Below are 16516 nucleotides of genomic sequence, written 5' to 3'. Positions count from 1 at the left end.
TATATGTCCGTTATCTCATGAGAACTGTGTTGAGAAGTGTGTGCACAAACATTTAAAACTTTTCCACTCAGCATTTAATTAGCCCTCAAGCCTAATGAGATATCATGGCATCATCAAAATATAATGATTATCTGTTTTGTTTTGCTGTTACACCTGGGAGGAAAATGTGATGTTCCAAGTGTCACGTGTTTATTTAATACTGAAATATAAACTGGTAGAGTGTGACGCTGTTTTCTAGGAAGAACACTGGGATCGACGCAGAATCTTATAGCACAGCAGATAACTGTATATTTCATGGAAGTATTTTAAATGGTACTAAACTTGCGAATCCTCCTCGGGGATTTCTCAGCTGATAAAACATGTTAGCCACTCAAAAATTCCACTGCCATTTCCAAGATGGCAAAGACAAGCATTTTAAGCAAATTCAGGTGACAATGAACAGGGTTTGTTTGCTAACTTGTGAGCTAGCTAGCACAAGACTGCTGGTGCCAGGACTAGGAGCCTGTTGACTGTTGACTGTAGACTGTTGACTTTTACTGAACTTTTGGTACATTGTTCATAATAAATGGTTTGCAGTTACATTGTGTTTTATTACATATTAGAAACTGGTGGTGGTGGGACGTTCTGTTTGCATTAACACAGCAACATGGTGTAGAGAGCACGAGCAGTAAATAGTGAGATAAAATTGCACTGTATAAGATGCATGTAATGTTTTCATACTTGAAAATAACCCCTGACCTGACCTTTGATTTCACCTTTAACGGAACTTCTTCACACCAAAAGCACAAATTCAAGTCCGTCTTCCACAAAAAAGAAAAAAAAAGAAAGCTCACAAATACTACATGTGTGTTGCATGTGTTGCAGAATCACCAGCTATTGTCGCTGAAGACAGACTGCGACATCACAGCACACACACAATGATAAACAGCCCTGACCACGCCGCTGACAAGTCCAATCATCTGCCAGTCGCCAACAAGGCCGACAAGAAGCAGATGATGTCAGTTCCCCCTCTTTATTGAGTTATCAGCTTGATTGAGTGTAATTGAGCAATGCATCGGAGTGCAGAGAGAAGACACCAAACCTCTGGAGAGACTGGAGGAGGACGAGGGGAGGAAGGGTGTTTCAGGAACCAGGAAATGCTATATGGCACCAGGGCCATGAGATTAGCGCTGACAACGACTGACGATTACTACCTGCTTTGTAATGAGCTAATAAGACTGATTGAGCCCCTCACGCAAAGATTTCTTATCTTTCTTATCTGCTGTCGTCAGAACAGTCCAGCGCCAGTCATTATTAAAAAGATGGAGATTTTAAACAAGTGCAAATTACTCTACTTACAATAACTAAGCACATAAGCTTGTGTGATCTAGTAGTAGTCGCAGATCTAGTGAAAATCCCTCCAAGACTTCTTGCATCAGTTAGTAGAGATATTTGTCCTGAGCACCCCTGAACAGAGGTTTTCCACTCAGTCCTAAGGAAACAAGACTCAGCCTGGGCCCAAAATATACTCAGTGAGGCTCGGTAGGGTTTTGTTGTACTGTCATAGCTCTCAGATTTGTGTGTCAGTATGTTTATTACCCATTTGTACCTGAATGGATCCAAGCACAATCAGTATCAGCTGTAATGATAGGATGTGTCATAATCCAGAGCAGGAGAAAGTGTTTTGGGAAGTTTCAGTAGCCTATGTAAAAGATGCAAGTTATTAAATGATATTTTTTCCCCTAGAATTTTATTCACATTTGCTATTGAAGTAGTTAGGAAATTGTTATCTTTTATTATTTCATTGCCCAGTTGGCTAAAGGATGTTTGTGTGGGTGCAGGAGAAAATCGGGAATTTGTTTATTTGGAATTAGTTTCTATGACTTCACATTCATTCCCAGGACAATAACATTATACTGCTGCTCTTTTCAAATGATGTTGTGAAATTTCCAACTGAAACCAAATATCTTTCTCCTCTTGGCCTAGTTCAAGTGAACCTCCTCTTTCTTCTCATTTGATGATCAGTCTCACTGCAAACCTTGGCCCATGGTTCAACTTTCAAGGATTTAGGAGTTTGTTGTATTAAAGAAGGATTTTCTTGGAACTGTTTTTTTTTTTGTTTTTTTTTTAATCCTCACAATTTCCTGATTTGCTTTTCATCTCCCCCACCCAAACATGCACAAAAATCTCAAGTTCCCTCTGCTCCCATCATCCTGGAATTTATTTCTGGCTTGAAAGTGACATAATACACAGAGTTACTCAGAAAGTTACTCAATAATTACACATGTGACTCTGGAGACTCTTCGGCACAGATTCTCTCATGTTCGCATCCTATCCTCTTCTCTCCGGTTGTTGGTTCAAAGCTGCACATATGTTGACTGAGCTGGTCTCTTAAAACACACCTTCCATTCAAAACTGGGAATGAGAAGAAGATGCAAAGAATGAGAGATGGGACAGTGTGTGCGTTTATGAATAGTACATGTACATGAATAGTATATGCATATTTATTCTGTCTTTTTAACACCAGTTTCTCCTTCAACCACACACACGCTGTTAACTCACTTACAGGGGAACTTTACCACTGATTTTACACATTAAAGTGTGTTGATAGGTCTTTGGGAGTGAATAAAGTTGTGTAAAGCCTTCTAGAGGAAGTTGTGTAAATTTCCTAAAGTGGTGCCATTTGAGTCAGTGTTTGTCGGGGCTAAGGTCTTAAAAAAAAATCCAGATGTGTGGAGTTAGAAATAAGTGAGCTTACAGACATCTGCTGTCTGCTACATTAGCTTCTGCTACCATAACACACCAGAATCGCCAACTTAACTGTTGGTGGTCAAATTGCATCGTGGGTATTGTAGGTTTTGGCAAGGGAGGGGAGAGAATGGAATAAAATAAGACAGCATCTCATGTTCTGCTGCATTGATTTCTGCATCGATGATCCTGTTTTTTAACTGTCCGTTGTTAAACCGACATATGTCAATGATAGTGTTGCTAAATCAGTGGAGTATTCCTTTAAGCAGCATTTGTTGGTGTGGTGAAAATATGGTGAAATTAGATCGACACCTCTCTTCCTGTTCCATGTGTTGACTGTGTTTATCATTTCTAAATCACCAAAAGTAGAATATAAGATAAATAGGCCTGTAAGTGTGGCTTTTCTGGTACGACCTTTGATTTTGTCAGCATTTTTCAGCATGCCTCTTTTGTGATCGAATTATTGTCAGACAGCACATCAGAAGAATGCACTGTCATCTCAGCGTTTATCCATCGCATCCAGCTGCCTTCGCTGCGTTGCCATTCTCACCTGATATTAAGAGGTGGCACATAAATGTGTTGGGCTGCTCAGTCATCGTTAGCTCTAATGGACCAAGCGGAACGGTTTTTGTTGTGAAAACCTTTTGAAGCGATAGTTCCTCACAATGGAAATACAGGCCGCACAAAAGTAGCCTCATCATTATATGACAAATCTGTGTCTGGGCAGCCAAACAATTCAAAACAGGCGTTTCAGATAGGACCTTGATAGTCTGAGTCTGTTTTCAGCCCAAAGGCCTGAGAGAGTGCACTAGGAAGAGCTGTCTTTTATTCTGTGTTGCCTTACAGTCTTTCTTTGTTGTTGCCTGATGTAAATGTTCTGGAGGCTTGTTTGTCTTGATAATTCAATTCAGTTCAATTCAATTTTATTTGTATAGCGCCAAATCAATGCACTTCCCTTAATTTCACACCAGTAAGAGTACTCATTATGTATCAACAGTGGAGTCCAAAAGTCTGACATATTCTAAATCTCAAATATTTTCATTCACACCTGGAAATAATCAGAGTTTCAGGATGTCACACACAAAAAAATTAAAAACACAAAAAGTTATGTCATGTAAAATAAAGAGGAGATATTTGAAGCATTAACAAACTTAACTCCGTCACACATCACATTTCCTTTGGAAGACACTCAGGTGGATTCGATCTACTCAAGTAACTCAACTTGCAGCCAGTGTTCACAACTAAGGCTGTGCCTCAAGTTTCCAGTAGATCATTGCTTACAAAGTAGCATTGTGATAGTGGGAAAAATGGCACCAGATATAAGTGAAAAGTCAAATTATTTATCATCAACTTGCAGAGTCCCCGCCAGCTCAAGTACATGCTTTCATTAAAGGAAAAAAGGAGACATACCAACACTTTGTGTGTTTTTAATGTCTAATCAATGTGCCCTTTACATTGCCCCCTGGGGACAAATAAAGTTTATTGAATTGAATAACAAGATATTCTGAAATTCATGTACATTTTTCAAAGATTTAACTTTTTGCTCAAATTGTTAACTTCATCTGTGATGAAAAAATTTGTTGTACATTCCAGAAAAATGCAAACTGTAAGTTTCTTTACTAGTGATCTAAGACTTTTGGACCTCACTGTAGCATAATGATGATACAGAACATTTCTGCAGTTGCAAAATGTTCTTCACGAATTTGCCAGCGATACACTGACTGTCAAAATGTGTATGTTTATCTGCTCATAGCTACTAAGGGATGTTTGTACCTTGTTTTTGGTTTAGGCTCCTTCAACACTTAGCTACAGCTGAGGTCAAAGAATAATCATGGTCTTGGATGAAAACAGTAAAAGTCCACAGAGACTTGAAGCATGAGACAGGAAGTGTTTATCATCATTTAACCCAAAGCATGATTCTCCCAAACCGCCAACCAATCTATTTATCCATCTATCTCAGACAATTAGGACAACATCTCATTTACAGTGACGAGCTGACAGTGAGTCATAACTAACCGTGTGCATGATATGCAAGCAGCTGATTAAGTCTGACACCAAAATGTCAGTCTGTTGCTATAATATCAGTTCATTCTCTGAAATGCCATATGTGCTAAATGACTATTTAATGCAAGACATTTAGGTAGTTCTGAAAGACCCTGTGTCAATATTACCATTTAACTAAAAAAAAAAAGAAAAAAAAAAAGAGAAGCATAACAACCTTCCCTCTCTCCTGTCTCATCCTCTCCAGACACTCTCTCAGTGCCTCGCTGGTCCCCGCAGATTCCCCGAAGAGATCTGGGAAACTCAATAAAACACAGGTAGGCCTAAAGGAAAGTGTGTGGGTGAGTGTGCACACACATCTGTGCTAGAATGCCAGTCCAATTAAAAAGGGCCTCTTGCATAACTCATCTCAATTCTCTTGTCGCTCTTTGTCTGTCTTTCTCTTTCTCTCTTACCCTGCTTGACTTCACACGCTAGTGATCTAAAAAGTAAAGCAATGCCGTATTAGTTGTGGGATCTCTGCAGCCTCCAGAACGTGGGTGTTTTGCCTGCTGAAAGTCAGCGAGGTGGAAGGAGAACCTCCAAGCAGCCAAACTCAGCGCAAATGTAATTTGTGGAGCCTTTATTTGAAGATTAAGGTTTAAGAGAAATACTGTTACTCCACCCAAAAATCTCGATTGTGTCAGTTTGTATATTTCTACTGTGTGCCCTTGATTGCATTGTTGGCCTGTTAGGATAAGTGCATTTGTGTAGCTGGAAGACAATGTGGCTTTATGGCCTCGTCTGTGCTGAAAGAATATTTCTTTTTGCAGAAACTGCTCTTAATGTCACATCATCGTTCATATTTGACAGCAGAGTCCAGTAAAAAAATCCATCAGGGGCTGGATGGAGTTGTGCCTCTCAATCAAATCAAAGGAGGGGCCTAATAAAGAGATTTGGATTCTGTCAAACTGCATTAGTCACCTGCCATTAGCCAGCCAGCCGCACTGCTAGCATGCATCAGTAAATAGAGCCAACAGTCGCATATACGTGCTCCAACCGCTCAGTCAGTCTGTGCAGGGAACTGGCTGTTGCCACAGAGCACTCTGTGGATTCGTTTGTTTGACAAGTGACTGTGTTGGACTCCTTATGAGTGGCGGGGGCCTCCAAGCTCCCATCACTCGGACTGATTGTTGAACTGATGTAAACCCTGTGGCCTGTGTCCTGCGCTGCAGTGCTATTCAGAGAGATATTCATTTGCACTGGGTTACCGTAGAAATGAAAATGAAATTGGAGATAAGGAAGGTAAACACTTTAACTGAAGTAGCTTCTTCAGGCATCTATCATCCTCATGGAAAGGTTACACAGGGAACGTGAGGCCTTCTTTGGCAAAAGCTGTCAGAATGAGAGAACGATATGAAAGGCAAAAGGTCAGAAGCAGTGCTCTCCTCACGGTAATCCACGGTCCTTACATGTCATATAGATGTGCAACAAGCTGAAAGTGATGTCCTGATGTTTTAAAAATGTCCTCATCTCGCTCTCTCTTCTTTTGCCTGCAGGTTTTCCACAAAGTATTGGATGTCCCAGACATGCACAGTATGTGGAAAGGGAATGTTGTTTGGACTGAAATGTAAAAACTGCAAGTAGGTTATTAAGACTGTTTTATTTGTCTTAAATATCATTCACTACCCCAGTCGAATTCAATCTGTTATTACTTTTGCTTGTTTTTTTGTTTTTTTTAAGTGACACGTTTGTGAACTCTTTTGTTTTCATCTCACTTGAATTAAAATTAGCAATTTGCACCCTCTTGTCTGTTTTTCTACATGTTAATGCTTCCACTTTGAAGGTTAGGTTTCGTCCCTGTGTAAAAAAAAAAAAAATTAAATAATGACAATAACAAGACAAACACTAATCAAATTCCCTGTGCTTTTGTATTCACTCAGGCTGAAGTGCCACAACAAATGCACCAAAGAAGCCCCACCTTGCCATTTACTGATCATACAGCGAGGTGGACGAGAATCCCTCAAAGGTATTTTTTATGTAACATTTCCCTCAAAGCTAAAGCCACTTTTTCTTCAACATTAATGGGAACATTTTTGCTAGAGAAAGTGTAGTATTTTGTAGTTTCCATTTTTGTTGATTGTTGATGATTACAGTTTGAAAATCAGTCATTACATTACTTATACCAGACTCTGTTACTTCAAATATGGGAATCTGCTTTTCAGTCTTACTGGGAAGTTGAATTTGAATACACTGGCGCTTCAGTGGACTGAATGGTTTGAGGTTTTGCTCGGACAGAACGTGAAGTAAATTTTTACCTTATCTCATCAATGCAACGCTGGACTTTTTGTGCAGTCTGTATTAATTCCCTCCAAACAGCCAAAGTACCAACTATACCGATGGTAGCTTTCTAGAAACAGAGGCAATGATTGGATTTATGGGCGAACATGTCTGTGTGTGTATGTACAGCAGCCCAGCCTCTGACTGAACTCCCCAGAGCCTCAGAATAAACTTGAATTACATGTTGTATTAGCTGCTAGCTAGCCACCATTAGCTCTGCCCACATTCATCTAGCTTTGGGATTTCTGGAGTAGTGTGAGCTGTCACCGCTAACGTTAAGCTGTGAATGGTCAGTAAAACACCTCAGAGAGCTGCTTGTTAAACCACAGTGTCTCGTTTTTGATTTTTACAATGCAGAACACATAATGTGTGATTGTGGAGATCTTGGAGCACTTGTAACAGAGCTGGGCTGAGTAATGAATGCAATGTAATGACTAATGTCATTGAATTGATAATGAATTACTCTTGTCAAGTAATGCTGGCCTTACACCGAATGATTTCACTTGCACAGACAAATTTACAATATCGGAATAGAAGCATGACACTTTTGCCAGAGTTGCGGCGCGCTCCTGTCATTTCTCCACCGTTTGGTTTAACATGGTCGTACAAGCTGTCTTAAGTCAGTCTTTTCTCATCTTGACGTTCCAGTAAAATCAAACAAGTTTAGTATGGTGGTAAGTTTTTAGTCCTGTTTGTGCAAACAGTGATGTTCAATGATGCTTTCTATAGTGCCAAGCAGGAAGCAGCAAAGTTCATAGTGAGCATGGAGGCGACTCCGAGGAGATGCAGTAATATGAGTCGTTTGCAATAAGGCCAGCATTAAATTTCTTGATTCTTGAGGCAAGGGTAATTGGACACAAGCTAGATGATTTCAAAATAAAACAGGAAATCATAACTACATAGTTCAAACAGTCATTTTAGGGGAAGATCATTACAATTACAGCGTTGAGTTTCTAACTTTATATTATAATAATAATAACAACATCAACAACAACAACAACAACAACAACAACAACAATAATGATTTTACTATTATCATAACAATAATAACATCAAATTTCAAAGAGCAAAAAAAAAAAAAAAGTTTTTCTTCCTGTTCCACCAGGAGCAAAATGGGAAATAATCTTGCAAATAGTGACTGTGCAAGATCCTCAGTCTTATAGTGTGATACTGGAAAACTCTGTGACTTATGAAACATTATCTAAATGTCTTTTTACAGTCTTCTGGTGTATGGTCGGCATAACTTGCCCTGAAGGCTGAACCAAAGAGGCCTTAGCTTAAAAACGACTGTGGATATTTAATCAGTGGATTAGGACCAGAACTAGATTTTAAACCCAGCTGCTTCCTGTTTCTACACTCATGATTATTAATATACTTGTATATCTGAGTCCTTAGAGCTACTGAAGATACTTTTTTTTACAGTCAAGTCCCCATTTTAAAAAAAGAGCCTCTGCTGGTTTAAGCAGATAAAGAGTTATCTGCTGATTAATTAAGCCACTTAGGTTTGACAAATGTGATTACGTCATCCACTGTTTGTACTGACAGCACTGAAAAAATTCCCATTATCTGCTATCAGAATTGAGATTCTTTTGTCCTTTCTCTGCTTTCCTCCCTCCCTTTTCCCCCCAATAAGATCACCAAGGAACGACTCAAGGTAAAGAACACTAATTAGACTTCTTCTATCCGACTTTACTAAGCAAGAGTGACAATTTCTTAATGACATAGTTTGCATAAGGAGAGGTGTTTTTTTTTTTTTTTTTTTAACAAAGTGTCTGTATGTGATAACAAATGGATGGTGTTCAAGAAAGGGCATTTTGTTCATTTTTCAAACTAGAAGCAGCCCCTAGTGACAAGTTTTTCCCTAATTTAACTAAAGCTATTAGGTGAGTGTTGTCTAATTTCGGTCTCCCACACTGTTTCATTGTTCCTCTTCTTTTGTGTAGTAGCTCGTCTGGTACGGACTGAATCAGTGCCATGTGACATCAACAACCCGCTCAGGTACACAGACCTGCACATCAGTCAGACGCTCCCCAAAACCAACAAAATCAACAAGGTAAGCGTAAAAAATAACCTGTGTATTACAACTGGGGTATAACCTGTCCTACATATCACATTTCTTCCATTTTTGGGGGCTGGAAAATGGTTATGAGTCATCCAGTCTTTCCCAGGGGATCAAGAAACCGTACGAAAATATCTTCAGCAGTATTGATGTTTACAGAGATGGATTTGTGTTCAAACAATGAATTTCTGCTTCATTCCAGGGGAGAAAGTTTGCCGGTAATTCTGTAATGGAAATCTTGTGTGTGTTAAAAAAGAAAGTGTATGTGAATAACTTTTGTGTTTGTTGTCTTTGTAAACTGATTATTTCTATACTTCAGCCTTGTTGTTAATTCCTGTAATGTCAAATTGTCACAGTGGAACTCATGGAGATTTTGTTGTGACATTATATGTTTCCCATGGGAAGATAGATGAACAGGAGTAAATGTACATATACACATACACATTTGTTTAGATCTTTGAGAAACTGCTGGACAGTTTAGAAAATTCCCTGAAAATCCAAGTGACACCGAGAACCCAACCCAGTGTGTGAGATGTATAATGTCCTTGAGCAACCAACCAGTCCTCCAACCCACACAGCCATTTAGGTTGTTTGTCCCAGCCCTCGGATACGACCTGTAGGTTTTACAGGATCTTCATTGTCATGGTAACAATAATAAACACACTGGTAAGGCAGTGGAACGGTCACGATTTGGTTATGTTTAGGCACAAAAACAACTTGATTAGATTTAGGATAACATCTTGGTTTGGGTTTAAATAACTACTTCCTTTAGTTAAAGGACCTCCATTGTCATGGTTACAGTAATAAACACGGTTAAGGTTGTGGAGCTGTAATAGATAAAAGGAAATAATGTTAATTGTGGGTTTGAAATGGGACATTAGGAGCGACCTCTGACCTCCTCCTAACGTGGGATGTGTCGCTCTTGATAGTACGTCACCTGTCGTCCTCCTTTGCTTCTTTCTTTAATTACTACAACTACTGCTGCAAGAGTCACTGCACAATAACATGCAACTATGGGTCGTAATAAGCTGCTTGTACAGATGGATAATGGGATCATTTTTTACAAGACAGTAACTTAGCAAAACAATGACCAGCTTCATGATGATTACGCTTTTTAAGTGTCTTAATTCAGTTCAGTGATGAACTTTTATACAACTACTAACTCCAACTAAATTGCAAGGTGCTACAGATTCTGAGAATAAGACAAAAAGACCAACTAGGTAAAAATTTTAATATCAGCCACATCAGAATATTTGGTATCTCCCATGTGGCATCCCTGGTTTGCAACTCAAGCACTAATTCCACTAATTTGTGCAGTCCAAGGTTATAAAAGAAGACTTGATTATATTCATATTTCAATGATCAAACATGCTCAGTTTTAACCTGAAAGTTTACTGATATGATATTGAAAAAAGAGTATTGTTTGTTCATTGATTGGGAGTGAAAATATAATCCTGCTTAACTTTTGTGTTTGCAAACATATTGATGTCAGTAAAGTTTTAACACTCACAGAAACCATTAACTTCTGTGTTTTAGTTTTTGCTGTCTGGTGCTTGTATGTGTATGACAGACCTGTAAATCAGTGCGGCGCTGATAGCAGGTCCTAACCCTGTGTTTTGATCTTACTTTAATCACCCTAAAATTAAGGAGTCTGCTTTAACTATTGTTAAAAAGTTATTAAAAAAGTATCCAAAGTTCTTTTTGAACAGGGACACACTTTAGTGAGGGCACAGTCTCTCACTAAGCCCCCGCTAATACGCAGAAGAGAGGGCTAATGCACATCAAGCAAATAAAAAAGGAAATATATTTTATAGATTTTTTACCTACATTCATAGTCAATCCACATATTACCAGTCAGATAGTGTTATTGCCCTTTGTTTATCATACTTATCTAAATCCTTTAGACTGAATGTGTGATCGTTTAAAAGGATATGAAAGAGATGAGAATAACCACAATCAGCCTGATGTGTCTTTTTATTTCTGCAGATAAGTTAGATTGTAGAGTTGGTTGTGCACCAGTTTTACCTCATTTATTGCAAATTGCATATACTGCTTCATTTGAGACCATTTTTCAAAACATACCCTAAATCTTTAGATTGATTTCCCACCTCCCAGGAGGCCATTGATTTGCCTTCACTTCAGTGGGCTTCACTTCAGTCAACAAGCACAGGCTTCAAACTTGCTTGAGGAACATCATCCATCAAACTGAAACGTTTGCTGTCTTTATGTTTTGTCAGTGACGTTATCATCGCATTGCAGTTAAATGCTGGAGTAAGTTCTGAAACCTTTAACTGCCGGTGCATTCAAGGATGCTCTGACATCTGAGATTTAAGAGTTGGCTTTTTTTTTTTCTCCACCAAGTTTTGCTTACTCTTAGATTAGATTTTCAGACAATGTAATTAATAAAGTGCATTTCAGCCAAGTCAGTGCAATCAGGAGAGACTTGTTAAAAAAAAAAAAAACATTATTTAGAAGTTATTACTGAAAAGTGGGGCACGAACAGGCTTTGGTTGATCAGACTCCATTATGAAATCGTTGTACTATTCTTAGAATTAAAATTGGATGGAGTCTAGACAGTGGTCATGATGTAGGTCTAAAAATTAGTTTGGTAAGTTTCATGAACTGCACAGACAACTTCATTAATTACGCGGGGTCTTGGTGAGATCAGATCGGTTGTCAGAAGTCAGCTGATTGAGTGAAAATACACACAAATGTAATGAGAGTATGAATGTAAAGTAGTTTTCCTGATTCAATTTTAGCTAACCTTATTTTCCTGCGTGTCGGAGCATCCTTGAATGCACCACTCGGGATAGTTTTGACAATGCTTCCTGTTTACACCTGCAGCCCAACACAATAATAACAAAACAAAGGCAGCATATTGCTCATTTTGATGGATTACCTCTGTCAGGCAAGTTTCAAGTCTTTGCAAGTTGATATTAATGAAAACCAAGTGCTGCCCGGAAGGTAGAAAATCAATCTAGAGATTTGGTGGTATGAATCAGAGAGAGACTAACAACAAAGTAGAGTTCAAGCATTTTGTGATTAACTTGCAAAATCACAAAGGCGTCTGTTTGTTCGACCCTCTCTTTTCTGTCTCTTCTCAGGATCATATCCCAGTCCCTTACCAACCAGACTCCAGCAGCAATCCCTCATCTACCACCTCCTCCACCCCGTCCTCTCCGGCTCCTCCTCTGCCCAGCAGTGCCACGCCCCCCTCGCCACTGCACCCCTCCCCACAGTCAGCGCGGCAACAGAAACAGTTCAACTTGACAGGTATTAGAAAGTCCTGACTACACTCATATGTACGTTAAGCAGATATGGCCCTAGAAGAAATGTAGAATACATTGTCTGGGGACCATGAATTATGGCAATCCATCCAAAAGTTGTTGTGATGTTGCCATTTCCTAGAGACATTCTGCTGGCAAGGCTAAAATCTTTTAACAGCTTTTCTCTTGATAAAACTTCAATAAATGTTGCTAGAACATGTTCAACTCGTGCATAACTTACATGCAAATTAATAGCATGTCCGAGTAGCCCACGTTGCTCTGACAAAAGGTGTATGACGTGTACTGATTCTGCTAAAAGCCTGTAAATAGATAGTGAAAAAACCACTTATAAAGTGTTAATGAAAAATAAATTAATGTCGAGAAATATCTTGTGTGTGGACTTTAAATTTGTGCTATGAAGTGGAGGCGTGTCTCATAATCCTTTCAGGAACTGATTTGAGAATAAACAAACAGCCAGGTAAGATTGGCAAGGCAGCACAACTTCAGACCTAACTCTGCCTCATCTTTTGTCTCCTTCTGCAGCCTCCAGTTATTTCAAATACAAACAACAGTTCATCTTCCCAGGTAAGTACCTCATAATTGATCATTCGCCCTACCCATAATGCACCGCAACTAGCCCAGAATGAGGAATGAATGAAGACGAGGAGTATGGGCTCAAATTAGGGTCAAAAACGTTTTTGAGCTTGTAAAGTGATCTTCATAAATCAAGTTTGCAGTTGTAAATGTGAAACCTGTAAATTAGAGATGCATGTAAATTCTTTTTGTGCACGTGTAGAGAAGATTTTTCTGCACATGCAAAAGAATAAAGTCTGCAAACAAATGAAATCAGTGGTCAGGTTACACAAAGAAAGTGAAAAAAGAGGTGCTTCTGTGAACATGTGTGTGCAGAAAACATGTGACCAAAATACAGATACACATTTTGACCCTGTTTTTACACCTGAATCTGAGAGTCACAAAGCAGGCGGTTCCACTACCTTCATCTCCACGGTGGGTCCTGAAAGGTGTTGGGGCGGGCTCTCTCGGGACCCAGGTTTTGACCCTAATTTGAGCCCATAGAGGAGAAGTGTTCTTTTGATATTGGTGATGATTTTCATCTCCTCATCTTGCCCTCCTTTAAGACTCATTGCCACGACACCCACTCATTGCTTTTCTCATTTGAGCTTCCTAATGATTTCCCGGTGCCTGGGCTCCTTGCTTTTGTCCACACTGGTACCAGTACCAGCTCATTTGGCAGGTTATTAGAGCCCAGACAACCTGGAGTGGTGTGAGAAAAAGAATGAAATATAATTGAGATCTGGGGAGACAGGATTTTCATGAATTCATGGATGTACAGCACACAGTGGTGCCCAGGTTCTGATTATTGTAGTCACACATACTGATTTTCACCTACGTTACATCAGCTACCCGCACAACAACACGGTCAAACACGACCACTCACTGTTAGTCCCAGCAATTTAAAATCATTATGCTGCAATTGGAGATAATGCTGCGTTCATGTCAAATTAAATGTGCTGTAAATGCTGGCTCTTGTTTAGAAAAGAAAACACACAAACAAAACACATTTGCATAAGCCTACAGTATGATTTAATATAGATCTCATTTTTGGTGTCACTTTGGCATATCCCAGCTTCCATAACCTGCTGAAGTTGTCAGTCTGTAACAGGGATAACAGATATAGCTATATATGACTGGCTCAGATTCACACCACTGGGTGATTTGTGAGCCTCCAGTCCTCCTGGCTGGCTGGTCTTTGGAGTCAGTCCATGCAAACATCCATCCAGGCTCCACACAGAAAACAAAACCAGGTCCTCCATGCTGTGAGGCAACGGTGCCAGCTACTAATGCACCATGCCACAAAGGGAATGTTTTCTGTGGCTCCCACTTTGTGTCACAAATTGTCAGAATGTGCCAACAGAGGCGGCAAGCGTGGCTGCGAATCCTCTGATGTCTTTCAGGGGTAGATGCAACACAACAGCTGACCTTACTCCATCTTTCATGTTAAACAGGAGTCGCTTCCAAAGAGGAGCATGGAGGATTCTTCCTCCACAATATGACATGCAGCATATGCTGTCCGCCCTACGATGGCGATCAAATTAAATGTATTTTACGTAATTTAAAAGAGACACTGTGGAGGCGCAGCAAAGTGATAACACATTGCAGTATATCATCACTCCACAGAGCGTGCTACTGTTCCCACCATGGGGACGTCTTCTACACTGATTTATACTAAAAGAAAAAAAGAAAAAGCCACTGAATACCGTTTAGAGAAAGTGAACGCGTCTTTGCTTCAGTCAGATTATACTGTGTTTTGTCTAATGCACACAAGGTGCAAAGGGAAACAAGCACAGTGTCGGTCACGGAGGCATTCAATGCACAATATATTCTCAGTATATCATTACATGGTGGATTTGATGCCTGACAAACGCCTGCAACTGAAACACTACACTTTCAAAAAGCTAAGTGCTGACAGTGTGTGGGAATTGATTACTTTCCCTTGCTGCTGTCAAGCCAGCAAAAAAAAAGATATGTTGTCGATTTGATTATACCAAAAACGATCATCAACAATCAATTCTGTTCTTGAGTAAATCAGAAGGATTTATGCTGGGCTCTGATGTCTTACCTCTAAACTCTGACTGTATGTCATTTGGTCATTTGAAAAAAAAAGCACAAAGATGGGAGGAGTTAATGTCCATTAACAGTACGTTCTAATGAAATAAATTTCATGAAAAAGTTATAGGCAGGGTTTTTAGTAGTGTTGTTGTTGGTAGAATCCAATACAATTTGCCCATTAGCATATCTAAGATCACCGTTCCATCTTGTCCTATGATCTTTTACATTAAACAGACCATAGACTGTGTGGTCTAGAAGTCTGTAAAGGTTGTCTGTAGGGGTTTATACAGTACTTGGATTTATACACATGGATTTCAAGGGAGTGGCACAATACTAGGAGAATATACCGTACATGAGGCTGCATATTGCTTTAATCATGTTTCCCATAGTAACTGTTTACATTCTTTAATTTGCTGTGTGATATGAGCAGTGGGAAAAGTTAACCTTGTCTCATTATTGAGTGGGAGGCAATTCTGTGCACTCACCATATTTAGGTAATTTCTTTCATTATGATAGAGTGCGACGATAGCTATGAACAGAAGATTTGCAGCTTTTCCTGCATGTGGTAATGAAAAGATGAAGACTTCTTTTTTACATAATTTTTTTAAACATCATCGGCTGCCTGACAAAGTTGCCCCCACCCACCCCAATGCCCCTGCCCCCGCATTCACATAGGTGAAATTAACCGGAAGAAGAAAAATAGTAGGAAAAAAAAAAAATCCAAAATCATCAACAACTGCAGCTGATACCTTCTTCTTCTTTTCTAAAACACTCAAAGCAAAAATAAACAATGTTCAGGAATTAACACTGAATGCAACTTTGTTCTGATGTGTTGGTTTGATATCTCCAGATGTTGCTCCGGAGGCTCCTCCCAGCAGAGCACCGCAGGTCATCCTGCACCCGGTCCTGTCTGAACCCGGGTGAGTAGAATCTGTTACAGAGGGAATTCAATAAAACCACATGGCCACATTTAAAGCAACCAGGAAAGTGCCTCTGATCTTGATCAGATCCATCTCTTCTCTCAGTTATCTCCCTCTCATCTCCTCTTCCTCCTCCTTCTCTCTTTCTCTCTGTGGCTCAGTCAAATTTATTGGAGCACAGATATTTGGGTGACAATTTCAATGCGAGGGCTGATATGACGAGCACACAGGGACTGATGTTAGCATGGCCTTTAGTTCATGCTACACTTGGGATGCCAACTGCATTTCCACTGGCTCTTTGAGGAAGCCAGTGGTCACGGGAAAACAGCCGGAAGAGGAGGAGGAATGATGACCCAGATGTTAATTAGATTAGGATCTCAATCTATCACAAGAAACAGGGCAAGAGAACCTCATTCTACAAGCAGATGGTCAATTGTGATGAAATATGGACCATATCCATGGATTGTAATGGATTAATCAATAATAAATAATGCCACAGTTAATTTTATTTTCAAAATATCAACACAGTCTTGGCACGAGTTTCTGAATGAAGGTATAGGACACAGGGCCGCACGTGTCAGCGATGTATTTTG

The 16516-nt window shown here is 39.6% G+C and overlaps 1 protein-coding gene across 1 annotated transcript in view; it reads left to right on the top strand.

The window, feature by feature from the left end:
- ksr2 (kinase suppressor of ras 2) overlaps positions 1 to 16516 on the top strand; it is a 97571-nt gene that overhangs the window by 59448 nt on the left and 21607 nt on the right. Inside the window, exons 7-14 of the mRNA XM_071483699.1 lie at positions 4976 to 5045; positions 6267 to 6350; positions 6651 to 6736; positions 8681 to 8701; positions 8991 to 9100; positions 12211 to 12379; positions 12916 to 12957; positions 15854 to 15923. Coding sequence (XP_071339800.1) covers positions 4976 to 5045; positions 6267 to 6350; positions 6651 to 6736; positions 8681 to 8701; positions 8991 to 9100; positions 12211 to 12379; positions 12916 to 12957; positions 15854 to 15923 — 652 coding nt within the window. The remainder of the gene's footprint in view (positions 1 to 4975; positions 5046 to 6266; positions 6351 to 6650; positions 6737 to 8680; positions 8702 to 8990; positions 9101 to 12210; positions 12380 to 12915; positions 12958 to 15853; positions 15924 to 16516) is intronic.

The sequence above is a fragment of the Trachinotus anak genome, unplaced genomic scaffold (genome assembly GCF_046630095.1).
Source record: "Trachinotus anak isolate AG129_WGS33_773 ecotype Australia unplaced genomic scaffold, CSIRO_AGI_Tana_v1 ptg000008l, whole genome shotgun sequence".
NCBI classification, from domain to species: domain Eukaryota; kingdom Metazoa; phylum Chordata; class Actinopteri; order Carangiformes; family Carangidae; genus Trachinotus; species Trachinotus anak.
Note: the sequence above shows the minus strand (reverse complement) of the source record. Positions and strands in the feature narration are given on the sequence as shown.